Here is a 22,690-nt window from a genome sequence, read left to right on the forward strand (position 1 = left end):
TCCCACGGTTAACACCAATGTAAGAAACACTCCCTGTACGGCAATGGCAACATGGGGAAAGACAGGCGGAGACGACTTCCAGGCTCACTGAAAATGTTAATGCCCTTTACATCACAGCGGGGCATGCTAGTCACAGAACAGGTGAAGCGGGGAAGGCAGAGAGAAAGAGCAGAAATCCCCAGGACTCAAGAGTAGGAGAAAGAGAGAGCGGAGATCGCTCCCTGGTTTTATCCAGGAAAAATGTTGGGAAAGGGGTAGAAGGGGTGGGTGTGTGTGTGTGTGGATTATCTGACCAAGGGGAAACATGTACATTTTAGAAGAAAAAAAAAAGGTCTTAGCATGGAACCTAGTGGAACAGACAGATCAAGTGAGACAACTTTATATTTCAAACTGCCAAAATTTACCAGCGGGCTTGTAGCAGCCTAAATGGAGACAAGCTCCATTTAAATCCAGAAAAAGAACATTAACTGTCAAGGAGTCAGAAGCCTTCAACAAATCATTAACCACCTTAACAAAGATAGTTGACGAATTCTTTCTTAGTAGTTTAGTAGTTTGTTCTAACTACTGTGCAGCTTATTATTTGTTAAAATCAAGCATTTAGCTACTAAACGTTTTTATATTTTTTAGATTTGAAAATATAAATTCCTCTGAAGCATATTTTGAAGAACATCCAACAAAGTAGATTCACTAAGGGAAAAAAAAACGGGATAGCGAGAAGAGCTGGGCTTCCCAGGTTAAACTTTAAAGTATTACTTTCATTATTTCGGAGGTAACAAAGGAAAAATCTGTATGCTAGCGCCACTTTGATCTTCTATAAATTAAAAACTCATTCCAATCGCTCAACAGGAATAATTCAGTTTTTATCTTTGTTGATTATATTTCCAAAAAGGGAAGCATTTTTGGTCGGTTTTTTTTTATTCACTCCATGTTAAATAAACCCTCGAGCATTATTTTGTCTTGTTTCTTCGGTGATGTGGGATTCCGTCTTCATCCTGGAGTCCTGGAGTCAATCCCGTTACACCCCTCCCTTCCTCGAATGGTGCATTCCAAAGATCCTGCCACTGTGTAGCGGGATGGAGTGACTAGTTGGAGACAAAAGTTGGTGCCGAGTGAAAGAGACGGTTGAAGACTGTGGGACAGTGTTGCTTTTGTGAAGTGAGACAACCAGAGAAGTAGTGCGAATGTAAATGAAACAGTGATCAAGAAAAAAAAAAGACCGTTTTTTTTGTTTCTCTCAGAAATTAAATGAACTCTATGCTGAGAACAAAATGAGAAGCTACCTTTTCATTCTGTTGCTGTGTGCATCCTTCGTGGAGTGTCAGCAAAGAGGTGAGCTGGGAGCGCTAATTGATTTCGCGTTTTGTGTTTGAAAGCTGGTTATCGTCCAGCAGCTCTTCCTTAAGCAAAAGTAAAGCCTCATGCGCGAACTTCTCATTCATATAGTGAGGATGGAAATGAATTTGACCGATTTGATCAACTCGGCTTCAATCTGTGATGCATGTCCCTTTTAACCCATGAATATATTTACTATGCGGGGTAAAATCAGTGCTCACGTGTGCTACAAGCGGAGCGTCGCTTCATTTTTTTTTCTATCGAGTGTAGAGTTTTCGATTTTATTGTTTACTAATGAAGTTATTCCAATATCAGAACATGTTTTAACTTAATGTTCCCATGATCAGCAAATCTGCTGAAGTAATTTTACGCACAAGTTATTAATGTTGCATGTATAAAACTTTTTTTTTCTTCCAAATGTACATTCATTTTCATTCGTGAAACATCCTTGGGTGGTTAGCAGGGAATCCCATTTGAAGCTTGAATGATCTTTGGTCAAACTCTGCTGGCTAAATCCCAGCACCAGTATTCATCTTATCAAGCGGTGTGTTAGTGCCTGAACAGCCCATATACTGTAGACTGAAAGAAATTCCAGGCCTTTATAATACAAATGAAATGGCACACCACTGTAGTTAACGTCTGCAAAGCCACTTGTTGATCGAAGCGCTCATGGAAGCATCCAAAAGCTGTATGTTTACTCATTACATACAGCAAAAGTGCTTTACTTATGGTAAATTTTAATTTTAGATTAGGCTATATATTGGTGTAACCTTTTCCAATAATATAATCATCTTATATTATTATTATTAACTTTGAAACATATGAAAATCCTGTAAAAAAAAACAATTTACGTCTAACTTTAAAGTGAGTTTCGGTGTCTTTTGATTTTGTGGTGTATTTTAAATTTTTGACACTGTACATTTGTGAATAGTACGAAAAACACCCGAGGTTCAATCTTTGTATTCATCTCATTGGTTTTGCTTTGGGTGAGAAAAGCGACGAAACGGAGATGGGTTTGAGTTATTTTCCTTTATGGAATTTAGCAACGGTCCATACATACATTAATAATGTACTGTGCGGGAATTTTGTGGGAAAAGGCCATTTAATTAGCACAATAATTAGATAGACTTCAGGTGATGGATTTTCAGTAACAGCCTGCCTGCTGTCACCACAAAGAAAAGAGGGTCTTAATCCCATCATCAAAGCGAAACAGAAAAGAAGATATTTGCATGTGAGAAACCAAACGCTGTTTTGAGTTCAAATGGCATTAACTGTATTCCGTCGTCCTAGTGGGAGATTCTACCTGAGGCTCCGCGAGTGTATTAAAAGTGCTTTATAGTCTCAGCCGGCTGAGCACGTACAGTAGGTGAGGTTAATAGTCTTAAAAACCGTTTAACTACTGGTTAGTACTTATCTGTTTAAGAAATCATCATTTTCTCCCCGTGCGCTCTGTAGGCCCCGGAGGCTGTGAAAATAAGTGATAGCAGTGTGATCCTTTGAAGTTAACAAGGATTAGAAGTGGTATTGCAAGTCTTTCATTTATCCTTCACAAAATTCTGTGCTAAAGATATTCTTAGTCGGTTACTGGGCTGAACTTTTGCTTAGCTGGATTATTTCTTTCCAGTGTATTGGGCCACATAATGACTGACGCAAGGCTAAATTGACAAATTAAAAAATGAAAGTTTTAATTGTTGGGAGGTGTTTTCATATAAAGTAAATTTTCTCACAGTAGTTGCAATCCTTTTTTTTCACTCATGCTTCACATATTTTGTTGACCATAATTGTACAGCATTATAAGTGCATGCTACAAATCTCTCAAACTGTGGTTTTAGTATTATTTAAGCACTGCTTTTATGTATTTTAATTAGGGTCTTCCTGTTTTGAATGAAATATTTCGAATTCACTTTTGATTTTACCTTGGTGTGAAGTTAAATTAATAGGGCAAAGCAAGGGCTGAGACCTTATATCTCCCAGGCTGTATGCTTAATGAGTACGAGTTGCTCAAGATATTGGGGTTTTTGCTCATTTTGCTAGTTTCTGTGGCCTTGTGTGAGCTGAGAATGTAAGATGCTCTCCGGTTTGGACATTAAGTTCTTCCCATAATTCTGGAAGCGATTAACACAGCTGGGCTGGCTCAAGCCATTAGGGTAAGGTTTCTTGTTCAAGGAAACAACAGCAGAATTATCTCTGAGGACTTGAACTAATGATCTCTAGGAATGGGTCCAGAGCCCTAAGCACTACTGCATGTGGTCCCACAGAGGACAGGGCGTGCTGTTGTAGTAGATTTTATTGTCCTGGTGTCTGTTATCATGGACTGTGCAATACAATATGGAATTTAATAGCTGAGACCTTTGTTGTTAAAACAAAATCTCTGGTGAAGGAGGATGTAGCGAGACTGTTTTTCTTTACGTTTTCATGACAATCTGTTATATAAATCAGATGCATTTATGTACATCTTGCATCAATGGAGTGCACAAACAGGTTTACACAAAAACAACATGCCACAGAAAAAATGAACTCAGACTTCTCTTGTACTGCTTGTACTGTATTTTCCCGACTTGTTTGCTAAACCTAAAGTTAAACTTAAGTGTGAAACAGTCACACAAGTCTCCCGTCAGGATTTAAGCACTTTGTTGAAGTGTGGCTTGATAGAAGGTGGGGAAATTTGGTCTTGGGATACAAATTTCTTCCCCATCATATTGTGTCTGGTATGAGGCCATCAAAAAGGTAACTACTTCTACATATTAAGAAAAGTGTGAGCATGCAGCACAACATTGCACACAAATTCACTGCCATTTCAGTCTGGCATGGAAATGTTTTTCATGACACTTCTCTCCTGGAGCTTTTGATTGCTGGGTGCTCTTGACTGCTGCACTGGGGCGCCTCATGTGACTGTCAGCTGAACAATGATGTGCAGAATGTGTTAAATTAAGGGCTGCCAGGAAGTTCTCTTTGTTCTCTGTTGGGGTGAACAGTCTCTTTCTTGTAGAATGAGTCTAAATGACAAGTCTCGGCCATTTTTGAGTGTTGCTCAGAATAATAGGCCACTGCCTGCTGTAGGATTTCAACTTACCATTCCTTTTTACATGCTTAAAAAATGAGTTAAAATACATCTGTATTGCTTTTCCCACAATGGTGTATTAAGAGTAAAAAAAGGCAGCATTTAGAACATTTGTGGGAAAACTAGATCTGTTTGCTTTCCTTTGCGGATGTAAAGTTTTGTTTTGAGATCCTGTACGAATACTCACCATGATTACTTCTACTAATTTAATGCTGTGGAACTGCTTATTATTAGTGCAACTTTGCAACCACTCCACGTTATTAATCTATTTAAAGAGTGTTTTTCCTAACATAACTTACATGGCCCAATTATACTGAAGTGCTTATTTTCTAAGGCAGTATGTAATGGCTTGCTTTTTAGGTTATTAAAACAGTCAATGTCATATTGCCCAAAGATATGCAGTAATTAGGGATCTGCGTCTTTGTACTTTTTTTCTAATCGCAGGTTTCTAGACAACTCAACATTTACTCAAGACATTTCTGTGAAAATTAAAGATAAGACAAAGAAAAGGAGGGTATTCATTACTAAAGCTACTGAGTGAATGTATTTTACACAGTGTCATTACTTTTACCTGATTCTGTGATGTTGCATCTCTTTTTAAGCTTTGGAGGAATTACAACTATTCTTTGTTTTGCGTCACTTTTAGCTGTACAATTAACTACTTTCATTGCATCTTTCTGGCTCAACTAGCTCAGAGGCACAGTGTTCATTTTATCCTTTCTCTCCATATACAGTATACTCACACGTATACTCACAATATATTCTCACACCTGAAGAAGGCTCCATGGCCAAAAACGTTGTGTTTTCTTTCTTCTCTTTTCAGCTTGGAATAAACCTATTACTTGTTCCTTTGCAGCCTACGCATGCTGATGCAGCTCCCCACCTGAACATATACAGTATATATTTATATTGCCTCAAGTCTGGGGAGCTTATAGAGTGCCAATATACAGTAAATAATAGGGAAAACAGTATTGAAAAAACTTTCATGAGACATAAAAAGTTGGAGCTTATTGCTTAATGGAATAATTGCAGGAAGGGCAGCATGACATCACTATTCGTGGAAACTCAAATGCGAATGTGCAACAACATGGTGTCTTACAGTAATTTCACAAAGTGTGTGGAATTTGTACATTTTTGCGATCCTGTCAATGACATTATCTTTTTACCGAGGTTGAATAACGGTCTGAGAAACCGGGACTCCAGTCCCCCTTTAAATTACTCACAGTTTTTCCCGGCGATATGACATGTATCACTGAGCTTACATAGACCAAGCTATGCAAAGAGTCGGATAGATCCAATGTCATCACTCAGTTGTTAATTGTTCATCACTTGGATACTGAGCCGATGGGATCCTGAAACTGCTCCGTCTTTGCAGTATGTTTCTGAGCTGCTTTGCTTGTGCATTTCTCCCTTGTGTCCAGAGAGGCTTAAAGGGGAACTACAATGCCATTTTTGTACCTTGGGGTTAAAAAAAAATCAGCATTTCAAACCTCAATAAAAGTAATAAATGTACAAATTAACTTGTAAAACCTCCAATTTCCATCACAAAATTGACAAAATGTCCAGGTCTGTACAGCGCCATAGTCTGTGATTCAGAACTAGGCACGAGCAGGCTGGTGAGTAAATCTCTTTTAATCCAATAGAAATATTGCTCTTGTCTTCGAGATGGTTCTGCTGACAAATGCTACTTACTTACACTAGTCTGCATACAGATCAAATTGGAACATTTCTGCTGTGAAATGTTTGCTGTACAACATGTACTTGTTCTCTTGTACATCGCATTACCTAAGTCACTACGTAGACTAGTGAGCGGGAAGGGCCGCATCTTGTCGCAATTCATGTGAATCCGAATGTGAGTTTGCAGCAACATGGTGACTTACAGTGCTTTTGCAAAGTTCGTGATTTTGTGCTGAATTTGAAATTTGTTAAGATTTTCTGTAACGTCAATTAATATTTTGTAACTGCGATTTAATAACCAGTCTGAGAAATTGGAACTCCATTTCCCCTTTACAAGCAAACCTCTCCTAGTGAATCACAATTCAAATTCACAACCAATGGTGGCTCTAACAGGAGGTTTTGGGAGCTTGAAGAAATGAAAAATCCTCTTCCGTACAACTTGCAACCAAATACATGTGTATATTTCCAGAGAAGAAATTGTGAATGATTCTTTGTAAAGCAATATTTAGGAATCTAGGCCATGGTAAACAGATGAAATGTCTCACACGCTATATATTTGTAAGTCTGTTTATATTTCAGTGGTATTTCAAATGGATAAAATAATGCACACTCATTTGAGTGCCTTTATGTTTACTTTATTGATTTGTTCATACTATTTGTAGATGAAAAGCTCATACAAGTAAAATAACACACTACAAATTCTTTTGAAAATACTTCTCAAATAACCCACTCTAACAGAGAACAGTTGTTTCTAATTAAGTCCATGTTTGCCTTTAGCACTTGATAAAATAAGAGTGGATTGCTTTTCTTTGCAGATCTTGTTTGTTTAAAAACGTGTGTCTTTCCTCCAGAGTCAGAGCAGTCCTGCCTGCTGTGACCACACCAGAATGTCCTGTAGGATACATTTCTTCTGACTCTACTTTGAGGGATACTCTCACGATATGTAAATGGTACTGTTACAGGAGAGGTGCAGAGCCTCTGAGGAAAATGATATTTGTTTGTCCAGAAAGGGCCAAGGGGTCTGAACTGTTAATTTTCATCTTCACAAAATATGATTCTCTGCTGCAGAGCACGAAGGAGTCACCAGTTCACCTAGCAGTCAAGTTTGGAATAATGGGTTCTTAACAGCATTCATACTACAAGGGCAAGGGCAAATTTTCAAAGTAATTTTAGAAAAATGCTATCGTTCTGGACTTTGAAAGTCAAAAGACAAAGCTTTTTCTTTGAGCTATGGGACAAAAGAGATGATTTACAGTGTCTAGACTGAAATAAATGGTAAGCAGAACCCCAGTGTGAATCATCTTGCTTTGAATCCCACAGGGGAATGAGTTTCCTCCTAAATGGTCCTTTTTATCTTAATGTTATGCCTATGGGGTTTTAATCAGGCCTGTCACATTAGGCCACAGAAAACAGGGCCTGTACAGGGTTCACATGGCAATATTTGACCTGAACCACATTACTCAACCATTCCTTCTGTTTTAACTCCTGGCTACTATTGTGTCAGAAATAAAACCAAACTTAAACTTAAGAAAAGCTTAAGATGTCTTCTTTAGGCGGTACCTTATAGCTTCAGACTGTTGTTTTTTTTTGAGGAACAAAAAAACAGGTATAAGGTTGACGTAAATACTACAGAAAGCATTTCAAGAACAAGAACCTTCTGTTTTATTAGCTATAATGTAGGAAAGTATTAAAGGAAAGTCCTTCAATTTAAAGAGTGACATTCTGTGACTTTTCTGAGTCTTTAAGGGATATTTTTCGCATGCTTGGCTTGTGCTTCTTGAATGTTGACGAAAGACCATATGCGTTGTATTGTAACTAAAAGAAACAGGTTCCCATAGACAGCAGGAATTCTGCAAAATTATCAGCATGCTTTTTGAAGCCCTCTGGTAGGTTAACCTTTGGAAACTAGTTCAGTCCAATGAATGCATAGTTAAGTCTATACCTCTTGGCACGCTGAAACATGATCTTGATTTTTCACAGTAAAGCTGACCCCTGTGATCTGGTCAGGATTGTCGGGGGCTGGGAAGAGAAGAATGTGAAGGGGAAAAAGGCCTGAATTAAAGCAAGCCCTCCAACTTAATCTCCCTAAATCAGCTGTCTGGAGCCCTTTATTGTTGTTACGTAATACTCCTTGCAGAACGTCTGATAAATTATGGGAATATCTCTTAGATTTGTCAAGTTAACAATCTTCTCAAAGATGAAAGAGTTCAGAAATGAAAGGCTAATGACAGCCGCCCCTGTGTCACTCCCACTGAAGGCCAGTCTTTATTTGAACTTACTGTGACATTCACCCTTCTGTGCAGCATATTGAATAAATAGAATGAGCTGAACGAGGGCTTCATTTAGCGGACATGATCCAGTACTAATGGATATCTTTCCTGCTTTCCTTTCGACTCCTGCTGCCTTGTTGTACACATCTTCTGTTGTTTTGCTAGCCCTGCCTGCATGACAATTTAAAGACCACTGTGCGGTACTGTTGTTTATCCCCATGTCTACAAAACCCAGGAGCTGGCCACAGCTCAAGAAGAGAAGTACAGTAATGAAGAAGCCAACAGGTGAAGCTGAGCAGCTGGCGTGATATTAAAGATACCAGCTACTTCGGTTAGACATAATCCTTGTAGTTCTGGCAGCGTGGGTGAAAGAAAGGATTCTTTCTTTCACCCACACAGCCAGGAAGGCCCTGTGGATGGTTTAACAGGCCTTTCTTTTTGGTCCAGTAGACCTATTATCTACTTGGAATCAGTCCCATCTACCAAACCACAGTTACCAGCAGTTCAGTATGAATGACTGTCATGTTCTGTTCTGATGCAGACACACGTAATAGAGCTGTTAATAGCCCTGTTACAGCAATATCTAGGAATTTTTTGCCTTCAGGCCTGCACACTAACAGTTTGAAGGTAGGTATATGTAGAATATAGCTCTGTTGTTTTTGTCTCATTTACAGCTCCTTCAGCCTTTTTTGTTTAGACTGAGCTTGACCGCATGGTTTTAAAAAGATAGCCTTCTCAGTTTTAGCATTCTGTTTTTATTTAAAGTTTTCCAATTTGCCGAGCGTCATCGTGCTTTCTTGATTTAATTGCTTGTGTAGCACAAGGCATCACCTGAAGAGGTGCTAAGAATACACACAAGACTTCATTGACTGAGCTATTTGACAGATCGTTTGGTGCTTTGAAAAGCCTTTGATCATTTCTATCTGTTGATTCACTGGGTAAATTATACTTCTGTTATTCTACAAATCACATTTAAGATTCTTTTACAAATAATGATGCAAAAGTGACACATTCTTGAATAATTTACAAATAGTGTATGCCTTCTTTGGTTTACTTTAAGTGTGTAACAGTTATATAAGAGTTAAAAAAAACATTTGGATTAAAATATGCAAACTGTGTTTATGAAGAATAGTCGACTCAATAGTTTTGCCCTTCAGATTGAAAGATGCTCTGATGTTGTGGGGAGAGGGCTTTTAACTCCCCCAGTGAAACTTCTCATGGCTTCTTACCGGCTTTTCACAGCCTGTTTTCAGCCTGTTGGGCCCGTTATTTACACACCCTCTGTTTAAACTCGTGCAAGAATGCTTGCAGAGAAGATACAGACTTATTTTATAAAATAGGGGCAACTGCAGCCCCCCTTTGTGGAGCAATATCCTGCAACACAGTCTTTCATCTATGTGCATATAGCTTCAATGTTTGTGTAAAACTCAATGGGATACACTGAATATCTACTGTATGGTCTCCCCTGATCTATGTGATTCCATCTGTCCAGCTCACAGAAGAAACAAGACACAATCAGTATGAAAGTACATGAAAGCAGTTTTAGACTGTTGTTGGTAAAAAAAATATTTTCATAAGGAGCCTCTTCTGGCTCAGTTTTTACCATTTTGTACAGTTGTTTATAGTTTGTTTTTTAAAGCCTGCATGCAAAACCCTGTACTTGTTCACATGAAATGTTTTTTAGCAGTGGCGTTCTGCGGTTCATTTTAGAAAATGACAATGCATTGGTTTAAAAAATAAATCAACACAGTCTGGTGACATTTGATCGGTCCTATGATGTTCTACAAATCACTTTCTGCTAGAATTACTGTATCAGAAACTGTATACCTATAGTGTATACTGTAGGTATAGTATAACTGCAGTTATTCTACGTTTATAGTGTTATAGTTATTTACTCCAGCATTTTAAGTTGCCCTTTGTGTTTGAAGCTTTTTGAAAACATCCTTAAAACTTTCAGCATTCAGTTGAATAGGGTTTCTTTTTTGCTAATGTAAAATGAACATCTGTTACAAATATACACAGTACTTACATTACATGAAGGATGCACAAGTTCAGAATTAATCTTATCTTCTCCTGACATCACAATATACAGTGCTACTGTCTCCATAAATATAACAGCTTGTTGGAAATAATTCTTCCAGAGAAAACGAAAGATTCATCCCAGATCAGACTAAACTACTCATCAGTGGTTTAGTACTTATAATTGAATTTATGGATGTGAAGTAAAGTACTAAGTAGTTGTGTGATCTTTTACAATTTAGTTGAGGGTATTGTATGTAAAATGAATGTCATGTCCTTTTGATTATGTGATTTTCCTTTTTGGTTTCTAAGGAGATGAAGTAAAATGGTAGAGATATCAATAAGATTTACACAACAAACATTAATTTAAGTCTGCCAATGGAATTTACTGTTTCTGGGACAATCAGATCACCAAAACACACCTTACATATTCAGATTGTACCGAGTGAAATGCCTGTGAATATTTCAGCCACTCTACAGTAGGTTCACTCATGGGTAGTTTGCTACAATGCTTAATAAAAAGCTTCTCAATTGGTGTTTCAGTTTGTCTGAGGTATCAGATGCCCGCTTACTCATGCTTGCTCGAGGTAGTCAGTGTTATACTTGATACATTGATCTCAGGAATGTTTCTAACTGCATCTGCCTGAGTTTCATAGGGGTTCTTCAGTGACTTATCTGTGATTGTCTGCTTGCACTCCCTTGGGACAAGCAGAAATTAGTATTCTTTCTACTATGTAATTGCCTTTTCTGATGGGTTTTAACCTTAAGCCCTTTTTTTTATCTTTGGAGCCCGTTGTCCTGAAGACTCCTCAGCACATTTCAACATTAGGCTGTATAGTAAGATCTGGATATGTTTTCGGTGAAGAATAGTTTCTTTTTATGCTAAAAACAAATTTTGTAAATTTGAATTGAAGTTTAATTAATCCAGTTTATAATGCTATTGTTAATTTTGTTTTGTAATAAGCATGTTTCGTTTTTTTAAATGAAATAAGAGTGTTTATGCATGTATTATTATATTAAACAAATTAGTATTTTCTGTATAAGTTAAATTATTCATGTCTGTTCAGAGTTGGTCAGGGTTACTATCAACAGTTTTGGCTGTTATGATGTGATGTGTTTGAAATGGTTGTGGCTCATAGTGGTGATAGGGGTGGATTGGAATGGTGAAGGGATTTTGACTGTAATGCGCGAGATATTTTTCAATCATACACTTTGCTTACAAGTCCATGTTCCTGTCTTAAGTGCTTTTTATTTTTCACCCCGCGTGGAGTCCTTACAGGAATGTTGGGGCAGACAGTAAGACTGTCAGCTTGTTTTCACGATGCTTTTAAAAGCATCTGCAACAGGACACTGCCTCCTTTGTCAGCTTTCCAAGACCTGCTTATTTCGCCCATTTCAAATAAGTCCAAACACTTTTAAATCCAGGCTTCAAAGATACGCCCCCCAGAGCAACAGTTAAAACAAGAGAGTTAAAACAAATTGAAAAGCACTGGATTTGTGCTGATTAGTTCCCCCTCAGGCTTTCCTTTTGACCAATCGGATTGCGCAGGAGAAGCCTTCAGATGTGGGGAATGTTTCCTGTGCCGTCGAAGTGGCTCCGTGGTGGGGTGTACAGTAGGTGTCTTTGAAGCACAGAGTTACTGAGGCATCATCCGTGCCTTCACACACAAAATGTACTTTGCAAATTTGCCTTTATTACAAGTTACATGAATCTAAACAGGAATAAACAGAAGTCTGGGACACGTTTAACATTAGACGTGGACCACACGAAATGGGCATGCTTCAGTGCGACAAGATTGTCTTGGTCAGCCTCACAAAGGCAGCCTCTGTGATCTGCTTCCAGCTGCATCCCTCCTCCAGTCGCCACTAAGAGACTAAGAAGTGGGCACTGGAGGTCTCGCAGGTTGAAAAAATGACTGCGGGCTGTGGCCTCTCTCTCCCCACGCACAGTATCATTACTAAGGTTATGGAATTCGCGATTTCAGACTGTGATTCTGATTGTTCTTTTTCCTAGCTTTTCGTCTCCATGCTTATTCTCACCTTATTATTTTCTCACTTTAACTGTATCGGCTTGGGGGTGAAAGTAGACATTACTTCCAATAATAGATAGTAGACCTCTGCATACCCTGTCATTTCCCATATACTGTATCTGCTGTCCTTCTGTCTGAGACTGTCTAGTCAGATAATTGCATTATCTGTCATACTGAAATCACAGCAAGGTTTAGGACCTAACCTCTGGTTACATAAATATCTTTTGTTCTAACTGGAAGATTGTGTGCAAGTAAAATTGTACACGAGGAAACCAAGCTGTGTGTGTACAGCTGCAGCTCACGTTATGTCCTTTTCAATTTTGTCCTCAGGTCTCTTTCCTGCTATTCTGAATCTGGCCAGCAATGCGGAGATCTCCACCAACGCCACCTGTGGGGAGATGGGGCCTGAGATGTTCTGCAAGCTAGTGGAACACGTGCCGGGCAGAAAAATCCGCAACCCTCAGTGTCGGATCTGCGACGGCAACAGTACAAACCCACGAGGTAATGTCTTAGACCAAAGAGCGCTTCGGTGCTTCTCTTTGAATGGAAAACTGGTTTTGGAAATGGCGCTGAAGACGCACAGGCCTATCCCGAGATTGCTGCTTATGCCAAGATTCCTTCGGAATTCTGGGCTCCGCTTTCAGAGATACACAGACTGAGTGGTGCTGCTTCAGCTGCTAAAAGGCTCATCTGAAAATGTGATCCCAGCAGGATTAGATCATGGATTGGACTGATACAATCTGTGCTACACACTTTAAAACTTGTAGTAGATAAAGGTCATAAGATATCTGTAAGCAAAAAACCTATTGAGGCACAAGTGCTTAAGACTGGGCATGGTGTTTAGCTGAGTATAATTTGCTGCTCTATTTCTTTTTGTTTAAATGCAGAACGACATCCCATCACAAATGCAAATGACGGCACTAATTACTGGTGGCAGAGTCCCAGCATCAAAAACGGCAGACAGTACCACTGGGTGACAATAACACTGGATTTACGGCAGGTTGGTCAATGACATCATCATTCACTTACTCTTGCAGCTCGTAGACTTCATACTTTTCACAGGAAGGACAGGGGGATCATTTTAATTTGAGCGACTCTCACTGAATTATAAAAATGGTGAAATCCTATTTTGGACTGAAATATACATTTTAGGATTTACATGAGTTTTTTGAAACAAGTAAATAAGGTGATTTAGATTTCCTGTTATGCCTTCCTAATGTTAGACTTTAAATTTACACAGCTATAAAAATATTTGACTAACTTTTTTCATGCAATTTTAGCTTCATGACCGGTGAAATGTAGTGGGAGTCACAATTCTGAGTTTCTGTCCCCCATTTGCTTACATCAGAGGAGTAGGGCCAAACCAGAGTAAGTTCGACTGGGGAGTCGGCATGCAGCTCAGACACACCTCGAAAGGCTCAGACTGTTTTTCCTCTTTCTGCTTTTCAGAGTGGAATTAATCCTGTTCCAAAACATAAAATACCGCATCAGCATCTTGATCCTTTCTAAATAAAAGTACCTCATTTGTATAAACTACATTGTATCAGAAATTCAAAGTATGGTTTATATTTCATATAAATTTACGGCACTTCTGTGATGATTAATTTCAGATGATAGTTTTGGCTAGAATTGGAAAGGACTAACATTTCCTTGAACTGTCTTTTTCTCAGTCTGCAGTCAAAACTAAATTCTTTTAATATATGTAACGCTTATGCTGTTGATTGGGGAAAATATTTTACTGGGAAGCATGAGTTCACATATGTATAGGCATTCTTATTCAAAGATAAAGTTCTGATCATTCTCCAGTGCATTAAGTAAATGGAAACCAGGGCTAACTGCCAGCAGCCATATCACCCTGCAACTCACAGCTGGCAGCCCACTGGAGCTCAGCAGGTGTGAGCCTGGTTAGTACCTGGATAGGAGACTCCTGGGAAGACTAAGGTTGCTGCTGGGAAAGGTGTTAGTGGGAGGCATTCATCCTGCTGTCTGTGTGGGTCCTAATGCCCCAGTATAGTGACGAGGACAGACGAGACATAAAACCGAGGTCCTGACTGTCTGTGCTCATTAATAATCCCAGGGCGTTTCTCGAAAAAAGTAGGGGTGTTACCCCAGCATCCTGGCCTTTACCAATCATGGCCATCTTATGATCCCCATCTCTGAATTGGCTTCATCACTCTGCTCTCCTCACTGAGAGCTGGTGTGTGGTGAGTGTACTGGTGCACTCTGGCTGCTGTCACACCATCCAGGGGTGAGCGTCCCCTGCTGGCCCCACTAAGACCTCTTCCAGCAGAATCCTTAGTTTTCCCAGGAGGTCTCCCATCCAGGTACTGACCAGGCTCACACCTGCTGAGCTTCAGTGGGTTGCCAGTTACAACCCTCTTAGAAACAATAATGAGCACCTGATTCATTTAACCTGCTTCATTTTTCCTTGTGTCAGAAACACATGAAGTGCTCAGTGTTTTTAAGGATGAATGTTTTTGAAAACAGTGTGTTGTATTTATCATTTAATCTGCAAGGTTGTGATCTTTGTGTGTGTGTGATGATGGAGGCAGTTGGTTCTACACACTGGGGTCTGAAGATGTCTTGCTTGCAGAAGCTTAATGTTCCTGTGAGGTTATACAGAATGACTGAAAAAGGTGGATTCTAAACATCAGGAATTCTTTCTTCAAAGGCAAAAGTTCTTGATTGTAGTAGTATCTGTGTTTTTTATTTACATTAGGTTAGTAGTAAATGTATACATCTTCAGCGTACCAATGATTATCAATTTGATCTTTCAGATTGTATTACAGAACACTGATTTATTCACCCATTGCACTGTAGGTTCAGATGTTGATGTACATGAGATGAAGTTCTGCTCGGCATTTTCCTTACATAACTTGCTAATTATATCTGAGGGGAGATACAGTACTTTCTGCTCCGCTTTTCTCAGAATGAGCGAGGCAGCCCTTATACAAGGATCACATCACAAGTGAGGCTGCCTGTAGGTTTCCAGGTGCTCATTTTTAATTTTGCCTCTGGGCTATGTCTGTCTACAGCCCTGTATCATTTTTGTTTCATGCCACTTCTCTATTTTTAAGGGTTTTCTATACACCTTTTATAAGACATTCTTAAAAGTATCCCTGCAATTTCTTATTTAAGAGCTGCTGTTTATTTCTAATGTTGATGAATCTATGTTTACACTTAAGAGCATCAATAACACTCTGCAGTTTGCCAGCTTATCTGAGTTCTCATGTTGTGTGATTTATGAGGCGTCTCTTCATATGCTAGGCAGAAATGCCTTTCTGTGCCATGATCATTGTATCTTTCAATCCTTTAAACTTGACTCCTTAAAATCAGTAAGAGAAGACTAAGAAAGAAATTGTATGGCATGTCTCTAATAAACCCCATGGTCAATTAAATAAGACTTTGATGTGTGCTAGACCCACTAGTCAAAGTAGCATGAAACAGTCCTTGAATTGTTTTCCATATCACTGTCATGATAAGATAGTGGTCTGAATTGGGAGGCCTGTTAAAATGGATTAGTGAAGGAATCTTACCTGTGTGCTATGGCTTGGAACACATACCGCAAGTGTAAAAATGTGTGAATTGTTTTTTCTCTAGTGCAGTTTTATATACGCCATCTTCCGTGGGGTGGTAGGCACATTAGGGAGTGCAGGCCTTCTATATGTGATGAGCTCAACTTAAAAAACAAAGCCAAAATATCAGGTTTTAGGACACTACTGCAACAACCAGTGCTGTTTTATATAACATGACAATAACAATAACATGCCCCTGACTAGCTGAGATCCACACAAAGACGTGGTGATAAAAGGCACAGGTGAAAGAGAATTAGGGGCTCCTAGAAACAACAAAGAGAGAAGAAAATCGCCATTCTTAGGGAAAGACAAATCACAGACTTCTGGACTGAGAATTGAGCCTGAAACCTGGAAGTGGTAGACGACTGGAGGCCAAAGTCTGTTCAGAGAGAGGAGCACACTAAGCAGTTGTGACAGCACAGAAAACCACTGTGGACTATTGGTTTTAAAATACAATATGTGCTGCCATTGTGAACCCATATCTAGCCTGTATCCTCGAGAGGATTCTTATGTCCGTACAGAAAGTTATCACTCATCTTGATCACATTAGAAGGCTGCGCATGGAGACAGACTTGTTACCATGGGTGGCAATGAGTAACTTCATTGTTTCTTCCTGATGGGGGAAGGGTGTTAACGACTTGAATTCTTTAGGTTTTGTAAGACTGAAAGTATAGACAGTCCAGCATAGAGCATGTTCGGTCTTGCGCCAATCAGATTCATGTCGATATCTAAGAAGATTCTGTAATAAATTGGAAATCTGCAAAAATGTATAGAACTTATTACCAATTTAATAGGCATAGTAAACGTTTTCCTTATATGAAGAGGAATAAACGTTTTAACAACTTGTTTTAAACCAAGAGGGTGCAATTATGTTGTCATGAATATTTTTCTCTTTACAGTAATTATTTTTAAAACTGGCATAACTAATTGTAAGCTATAATTCATTTTAGGTAGACAATTGTGCTGAAATATAAATGTGATGTAAATAAGATTTGTTTCATTGGCCATTTTGCTAATGAGCATCCATGATTTAGGAACCATCTTTTCACAAAAAAAATTAAAAGAAATTAAAGAACATTTTCCCCAAGGATTTTATTCTTTCTATTGTTGTTATTACCATAAATATTCCTTTGCTTTTTAATAGCAAGCCAATAGAAAATTTTAACTATTTTAAATATAACATCACCTTTCATAAAGGTGATGTCATAAAGGACATTATTACAATAAGTGCCATTATCATTTTTAATACAACTAATTAAAGTTAATAAAATGTTTGGTTTAATAGAATAAACACTTCCTCTTCACAGAACTTTAAATTAACTTGAACTTACTTTTTATTTCCGTTTATTTGAAGTGCATAGTTAAAAATACTTCAAATTAAAGTTATCTTATAATTAAATTAATGCGATGCTATCTATACTTATTAGTAACCACCAAAGATGGTGTGGGAAAAGAGTTTGGAAGAGTTTACCCCTGGCAGTGTTGTCCCAGAAAAGTACTGATTGCCTTAGGACAACACTGATGACCTGTGACAAGATGTTTGGACAGGACATTTTCTGTTTATCCTGCACACATTGTATTTGATCAGCTTGTAGGGAGACAGGAAGGTGGTAGCACACGGCACTGTGCTGTTTTGTTTGAGTGGTGATTGCACAAACAGCCCAACCAGGGGAGAGCAGCATGTGTTCTTCACCACAGGGCCCAACTGTTCTTTAGCCTGCCCTCCTGTTCGGCTTCCTTTTGTCTTTTCACATTCCCCTGCCCTTCCCCCTTTCATTACTCATGCGCGTCCTGCCGCTGCCCAGGTGAAGCCAGCACGTTTGCACCAAGCTTTTATGTCTCAGCATCATAGGATGCCCTTGGCGATAAGATGAGATCAGTTTAATGGCCATCTACAATTTCTTGCATTAGGAATTTTGTCTTTTCGCACAGCCCAGCTTGCTCTCCATGAGGCACACAGACAGGGAGAGAAGCTGGAAGTCAGAGCGCAGGGTCAGCCATATATACGACACCCCTGGAGTAGGTAGGGTTAAGGGCCTTGCTCAAGGGCCCAACGGAATAGGATTATTCTGCCGGCCGCGGGATACAAACCGGCAACCTACTAGCCACAGGCGCAGATCCTCAGGCACAGAGCCACGGCTCCAGTGATGTAGTTGGGTTCTCATCCAGCACGCTTCCAGTGTAGCTCAGCACATAGTGAATCTGCAGGAAACTCAGAACATACGCTATGCTTTATCCCATGTGAATCTCAGCCCCTTTGTTGACTAGTGTACAACGTAGGATCGTAAGTATTGGTACAGTGTTCTACATTCCCTCTGTAATTCATGTGTTGACTAGTGTTTCGGCAACCTCTGAGGAACATAACACTCTTTTGTGATACTAAACAATTTATAGACGCTGGTGGTGGTGGAATTCAGAAAATGCTTCTGTGTAACAGTGGACTTCAATCCAGCCACCACTTATTTAATTTTAATGCTGCCCTAATGATTGGTGGTTGTTTGAACCGTGCCTTGTCTTAAAGAGCAGATATTAACCAGTTCACAAGAATTAACATGTAATACATCGTCATAAAACATCCTAGTTGATTGCTTTATTCCAAATAAACAGGACAAACATTGTCATGCCATTGTAATTCTGGACCATTACATTTGTAAATGTGGGTTTCATGTTTCTCATCATTATCTGGATGTTTAAAATTTGTACAACTATATTGTCTTGAGATTTTACTGATGCGTCATCAAAAAACTGGTACTGGCGTTTTCAGTAGAGACCAGATTGATTTGTTCATGGTTTGAATAGTATTGTTTTTTGGAGCAGTGAAATATAGGGCTCAAGTCTTATGATTTCATAAAAACATCAGGGGCTAGTGTTTGGTATGTGGCTTGAATATGTGGCTATAATGTAGAATTTTCCAGGAGGAAATGCCCTCTGCACCACCAAAAAGATTTCCCCATCTGCATGAAAATGATATGCATACATGGAGGGTGCTTAGGGGAAATAGGTTGACATTTGAGAGACAGAAGTGTACTATACAAAATGTAGTAGCACATGGATTGGTAAAACTTTTCATACTACAAGTTTATACACAGGAGACATGTCAACTCAGGTGTGGAGGCACATCAGTTGTAGATGAAGTGGGTCCCCCTGTAGTACAGTTTCCTTTATAAATATTCAGCCCCTGCATAGATGTCCCCTTTTGTTGCTGTACAAACATGTAATCATGACACTTTCAAGTAGGACTTTATATTTCAAATCTGCCCAACTTCTACTGTTGTTTTACTGTTGTTAACTGTGTTGGTAGAAGGTAAATAAGATTAAGATTCTTATTTGCGTTAGCATTCATAATTTACCAGGAACAATACTTTGCTATGGCAACACTAATTCAGTTCAGGTGTGTATAATTAGTTTGAAATTAAAGAAAATAGTGGAATCTCTGTGGGTTAAAATCTTATTTTTAGAGTAATCCATCTGTCTCTGTTCATTTTCTCAGATATTTAATTTGGAGCTACATTTCACACAGTGATACAAATCAAACATGAAGGCCAAGGAGCGTTTGAAACAATTAATAGAAAAAGCGATTAAAAAGCAAAGATTGAGAGAAAATTACATGGAACTCTTGTTGATCATCGTTAAGAAATGGAATATGCATCCTACAAACAAGATAATGCCCAGATCTGGCAGTTTTCACTTTTTGGTGCTAGTTTTCAGAATCTGTCCTTGTTTTAATGATATAAAGAGTATTACAGTATGGAATCATCTGGTGTAATAGTTTTCATGTGCAACAAAAAGTAAAGATGTCCAAACTCCTGATGACATGATCTAAGTGGAACTGAGCACTTTAATATCCCAGATGGGAAACTTTGCATGCAGGTAAAAGACATTACACATAATGCAATACATTTAACACAACATGAAGAATGAGAAGCAAACATATATATAAAAAGTCACAGCGTAGGTGGCTGTGACAGCATGCGTAGGCTGCAAAGGAACAGGTAAAGGTTTATTCCATGCTGAAAGGAAAAGAGAAGAGACAACATTTTGGCTGTGGAGCCTTCTTCAGGTGTGTCAATAGTAAAGTCGAATATACTGTCAATCGTCCAAATTGAGGAGGTTAATTGCTGTGAGAATAAAAGATGACTTTGTTCTGTTGTTCTTGAATCTAGGCGGTCTAAATCAGCACCCAGATGGAAGGGGGTCAAATTCACTGTGCAAGGGGTGATCATGACAGTCAGTGATTAGATTGACAAAGTGAAGGGGTAATATTGAATTTATAATAATAACAATAATAATAATAATAATAATAATAATAATAATAATAATAATAATAATAATTCCTTACACTTATATATCGCTTTTCTTGACACTCCACTCAAAGCGCTTTACAGGTAATGGGGAATCCCACTGCTACCACCAATGTGCAGCTCCACCTGGGTGATGTACCGGCAGTCAGACTGTTCCAGTAGGCTAATCACACATCAGCTCTCAGTGGAGAGGAGAATAGAGTTATGAAGCCAATTCATAGATGAAGATTATTAGGAAGCCATGATTAGTAAAGGCCAGGGGGAAATTAGGCCAGGACACCAGGGTTACACCCCTACTCTTTTTAATAATTACAGAGAGTCAAGACCTTGGTTTAACCTTATTTGGAGGACAGCTCCTTTTTACAGCATAGTGTCCCCGTCACTATACTGGAACTTTAGCACCCACACAGACCGCAGGGTGAGCGCCGCCTACTGGCCCCACTAACACCTCTTCCAGCAGCAGCCTTAGCTTTCCCAGGAGCCTCCCATCCAGGTACTAACCAGGCTCACAAAGAATTTTGCCGGGAAGAATCAGCAAATATACACCACATCATTGTGCAAAACATATAAATCATTCCAAAAAGATTTATAGCAGGGATTTCTGTTACAGGTGCTTTTAGCAAGTACTGAGCTAGGGGGATGAATATGCGATGAGTACATTTCAATTGGCTTCAAAGGCTTTTCTCACATTGAATCTTTTTTAGAAAGAACAGTCTTTTGATTCATGATTATAGTTTTGAATTAAAAGGTTCCTTTAAAAGATTGTGTAATTACTCAACATGTGACTCTCTTTCTACAGGGTGAATACTACCCTCAGTCCTCTATACTGAGTGTCTACTAATATATAATATTCATGTGAAGCAATCATTCATTGAAAAGGATTGCTATTGTAATCTTCTCCGAGTGGTCGAGCAGTTTAAAAGACTAGCATGGCAGGTGTATTTGAATGGGAAATAGTCACGCGTGCCTTTAAAATTGCTGCAGTCCTCCCAGAGGCATGGCTGCTCCTAGAGTGATGTCTGAAGAGGCTGTGGTTCCTTTGCCCCACAGCTGGAATGAAATCCAGCTCATTTTGGCAAACCAGCTTGTTTACAGGACAGCTGATCCCAAGACCTTATTGTGCAGTCTTTCAGGAGCCGTAAACAAAATAATCAATTAAAACTACAGTTTTTTTTTTCGTTTATTCTCAAAGTACTTCTCACAATGTGAGAGAGTGATCTGGAGTTGACATTACCGGGCCATAGTTGAAGATTTTGTGGGTTTTTGGTCAGAAAAAAGCATATTAGTAGTATCCATACATGTAACTATTTGGCTTTCATTCTAAAACATTATTTAGGAGCTAGATCACAAATACCAATATCACAATTTAATGATTAAAGTATCAGGCATGATTAAATATTCACTGGGCACAGAACACTGAAAAAAAGATTCATAAACTTTTCTTTTCCTGTTTCTTTAAGCAAGTCTAAGGCATTCAGATGCAGGAGGAGTTTCAGTAAAGCTATTTTTAAATTGCTACATTGAAAATGTTTTGTCAGATACGTACCTGGGACCTTCCTTGTCTGAAGGTCAGTCATACAAAATGAATCACAAAGTCAGCTGTTATTGATTTTGATTGTGAAGGACACACTGTATTTCCTTGGTCCAGAGCCTGAAGATATGCACATTTTAGGTATTTAAATGTTGCATGCTTGCTTGCTTTCTTTCTGAGAGTTGAAGGATAGTACAATTCTTGGTAGTTCCCGTCTAATGCATCTTTGCCAAATTTCCGCCATCTCTTGCTTCCTAACAGAAAAAATACATAAAATCTGATTTACATATCAAAGTTTTCATTCAAGTTAGAATCGGTCTTTGGGAATTTCAGTAATGCATTCCTTTCTGATCAGAGTATTGCAGACTGATTTATACTTCTGTGTCTTCTCACTGCTGAACAGATAAGTCAGGCCACAGATTTAGGCTTCTGTGGCTGAATCAGGTAATACTGTACCTCTTTGTCTAACATTAAGGAAAGTCCCCTATTTTTTTTTTTTGCCCCATTCATAATCCTGATAACAAAACATAGAATTAATTAGGAAAGTACTGCATGGAAAAGAGAAAAATGATTACAAACTGACCGGCGAGAGACAAATGCTAGAAAAAAGATTTTGCACACATTTGTATTCTTTATCTGAGCATATTGCTCACTTTACTGACGGCAGCATAATATCTTCTAGCATAATCTCATTACAGCTGAGAAAGTAAGGAAGGTACCGTTGCTCACTGTTAGGATGGGAGACTTCCAGGTAAACCAGGTGGCTGACTAAAGTAATGCTGGTGCGGCATGAGGCAGTGGTCAACCCTCTGAAATATAATTCCCTAACCAGCATCACAGCATGCTAACAGGGGCAGTGTGTTTACTAATAGGTCTAAAGGTGTTAACACTGAT

General features: G+C 38.8%; 1 protein-coding gene across 1 annotated transcript in view; it reads left to right on the forward strand.

Annotated features, from left to right (window-relative positions):
• Positions 1-1,003: 1,003 nt before the first annotated feature.
• lama1 (laminin, alpha 1) overlaps positions 1,004-22,690 on the forward strand; it is a 76,186-nt gene continuing 54,499 nt past the window's right edge. Inside the window, exons 1-3 of the mRNA XM_088642107.1 lie at positions 1,004-1,329; positions 12,720-12,890; positions 13,277-13,389. Of these exons, the coding sequence (XP_088498233.1) occupies positions 1,269-1,329; positions 12,720-12,890; positions 13,277-13,389 (345 nt within the window). The 5' untranslated portion in view covers positions 1,004-1,268. The remainder of the gene's footprint in view (positions 1,330-12,719; positions 12,891-13,276; positions 13,390-22,690) is intronic.

This window comes from Lepisosteus platostomus, chromosome 8 (assembly GCF_059453375.1).
Source record: "Lepisosteus platostomus isolate fLepPlt1 chromosome 8, fLepPlt1.hap1, whole genome shotgun sequence".
Taxonomy (NCBI): Eukaryota; Metazoa; Chordata; class Actinopteri; order Semionotiformes; family Lepisosteidae; genus Lepisosteus; species Lepisosteus platostomus.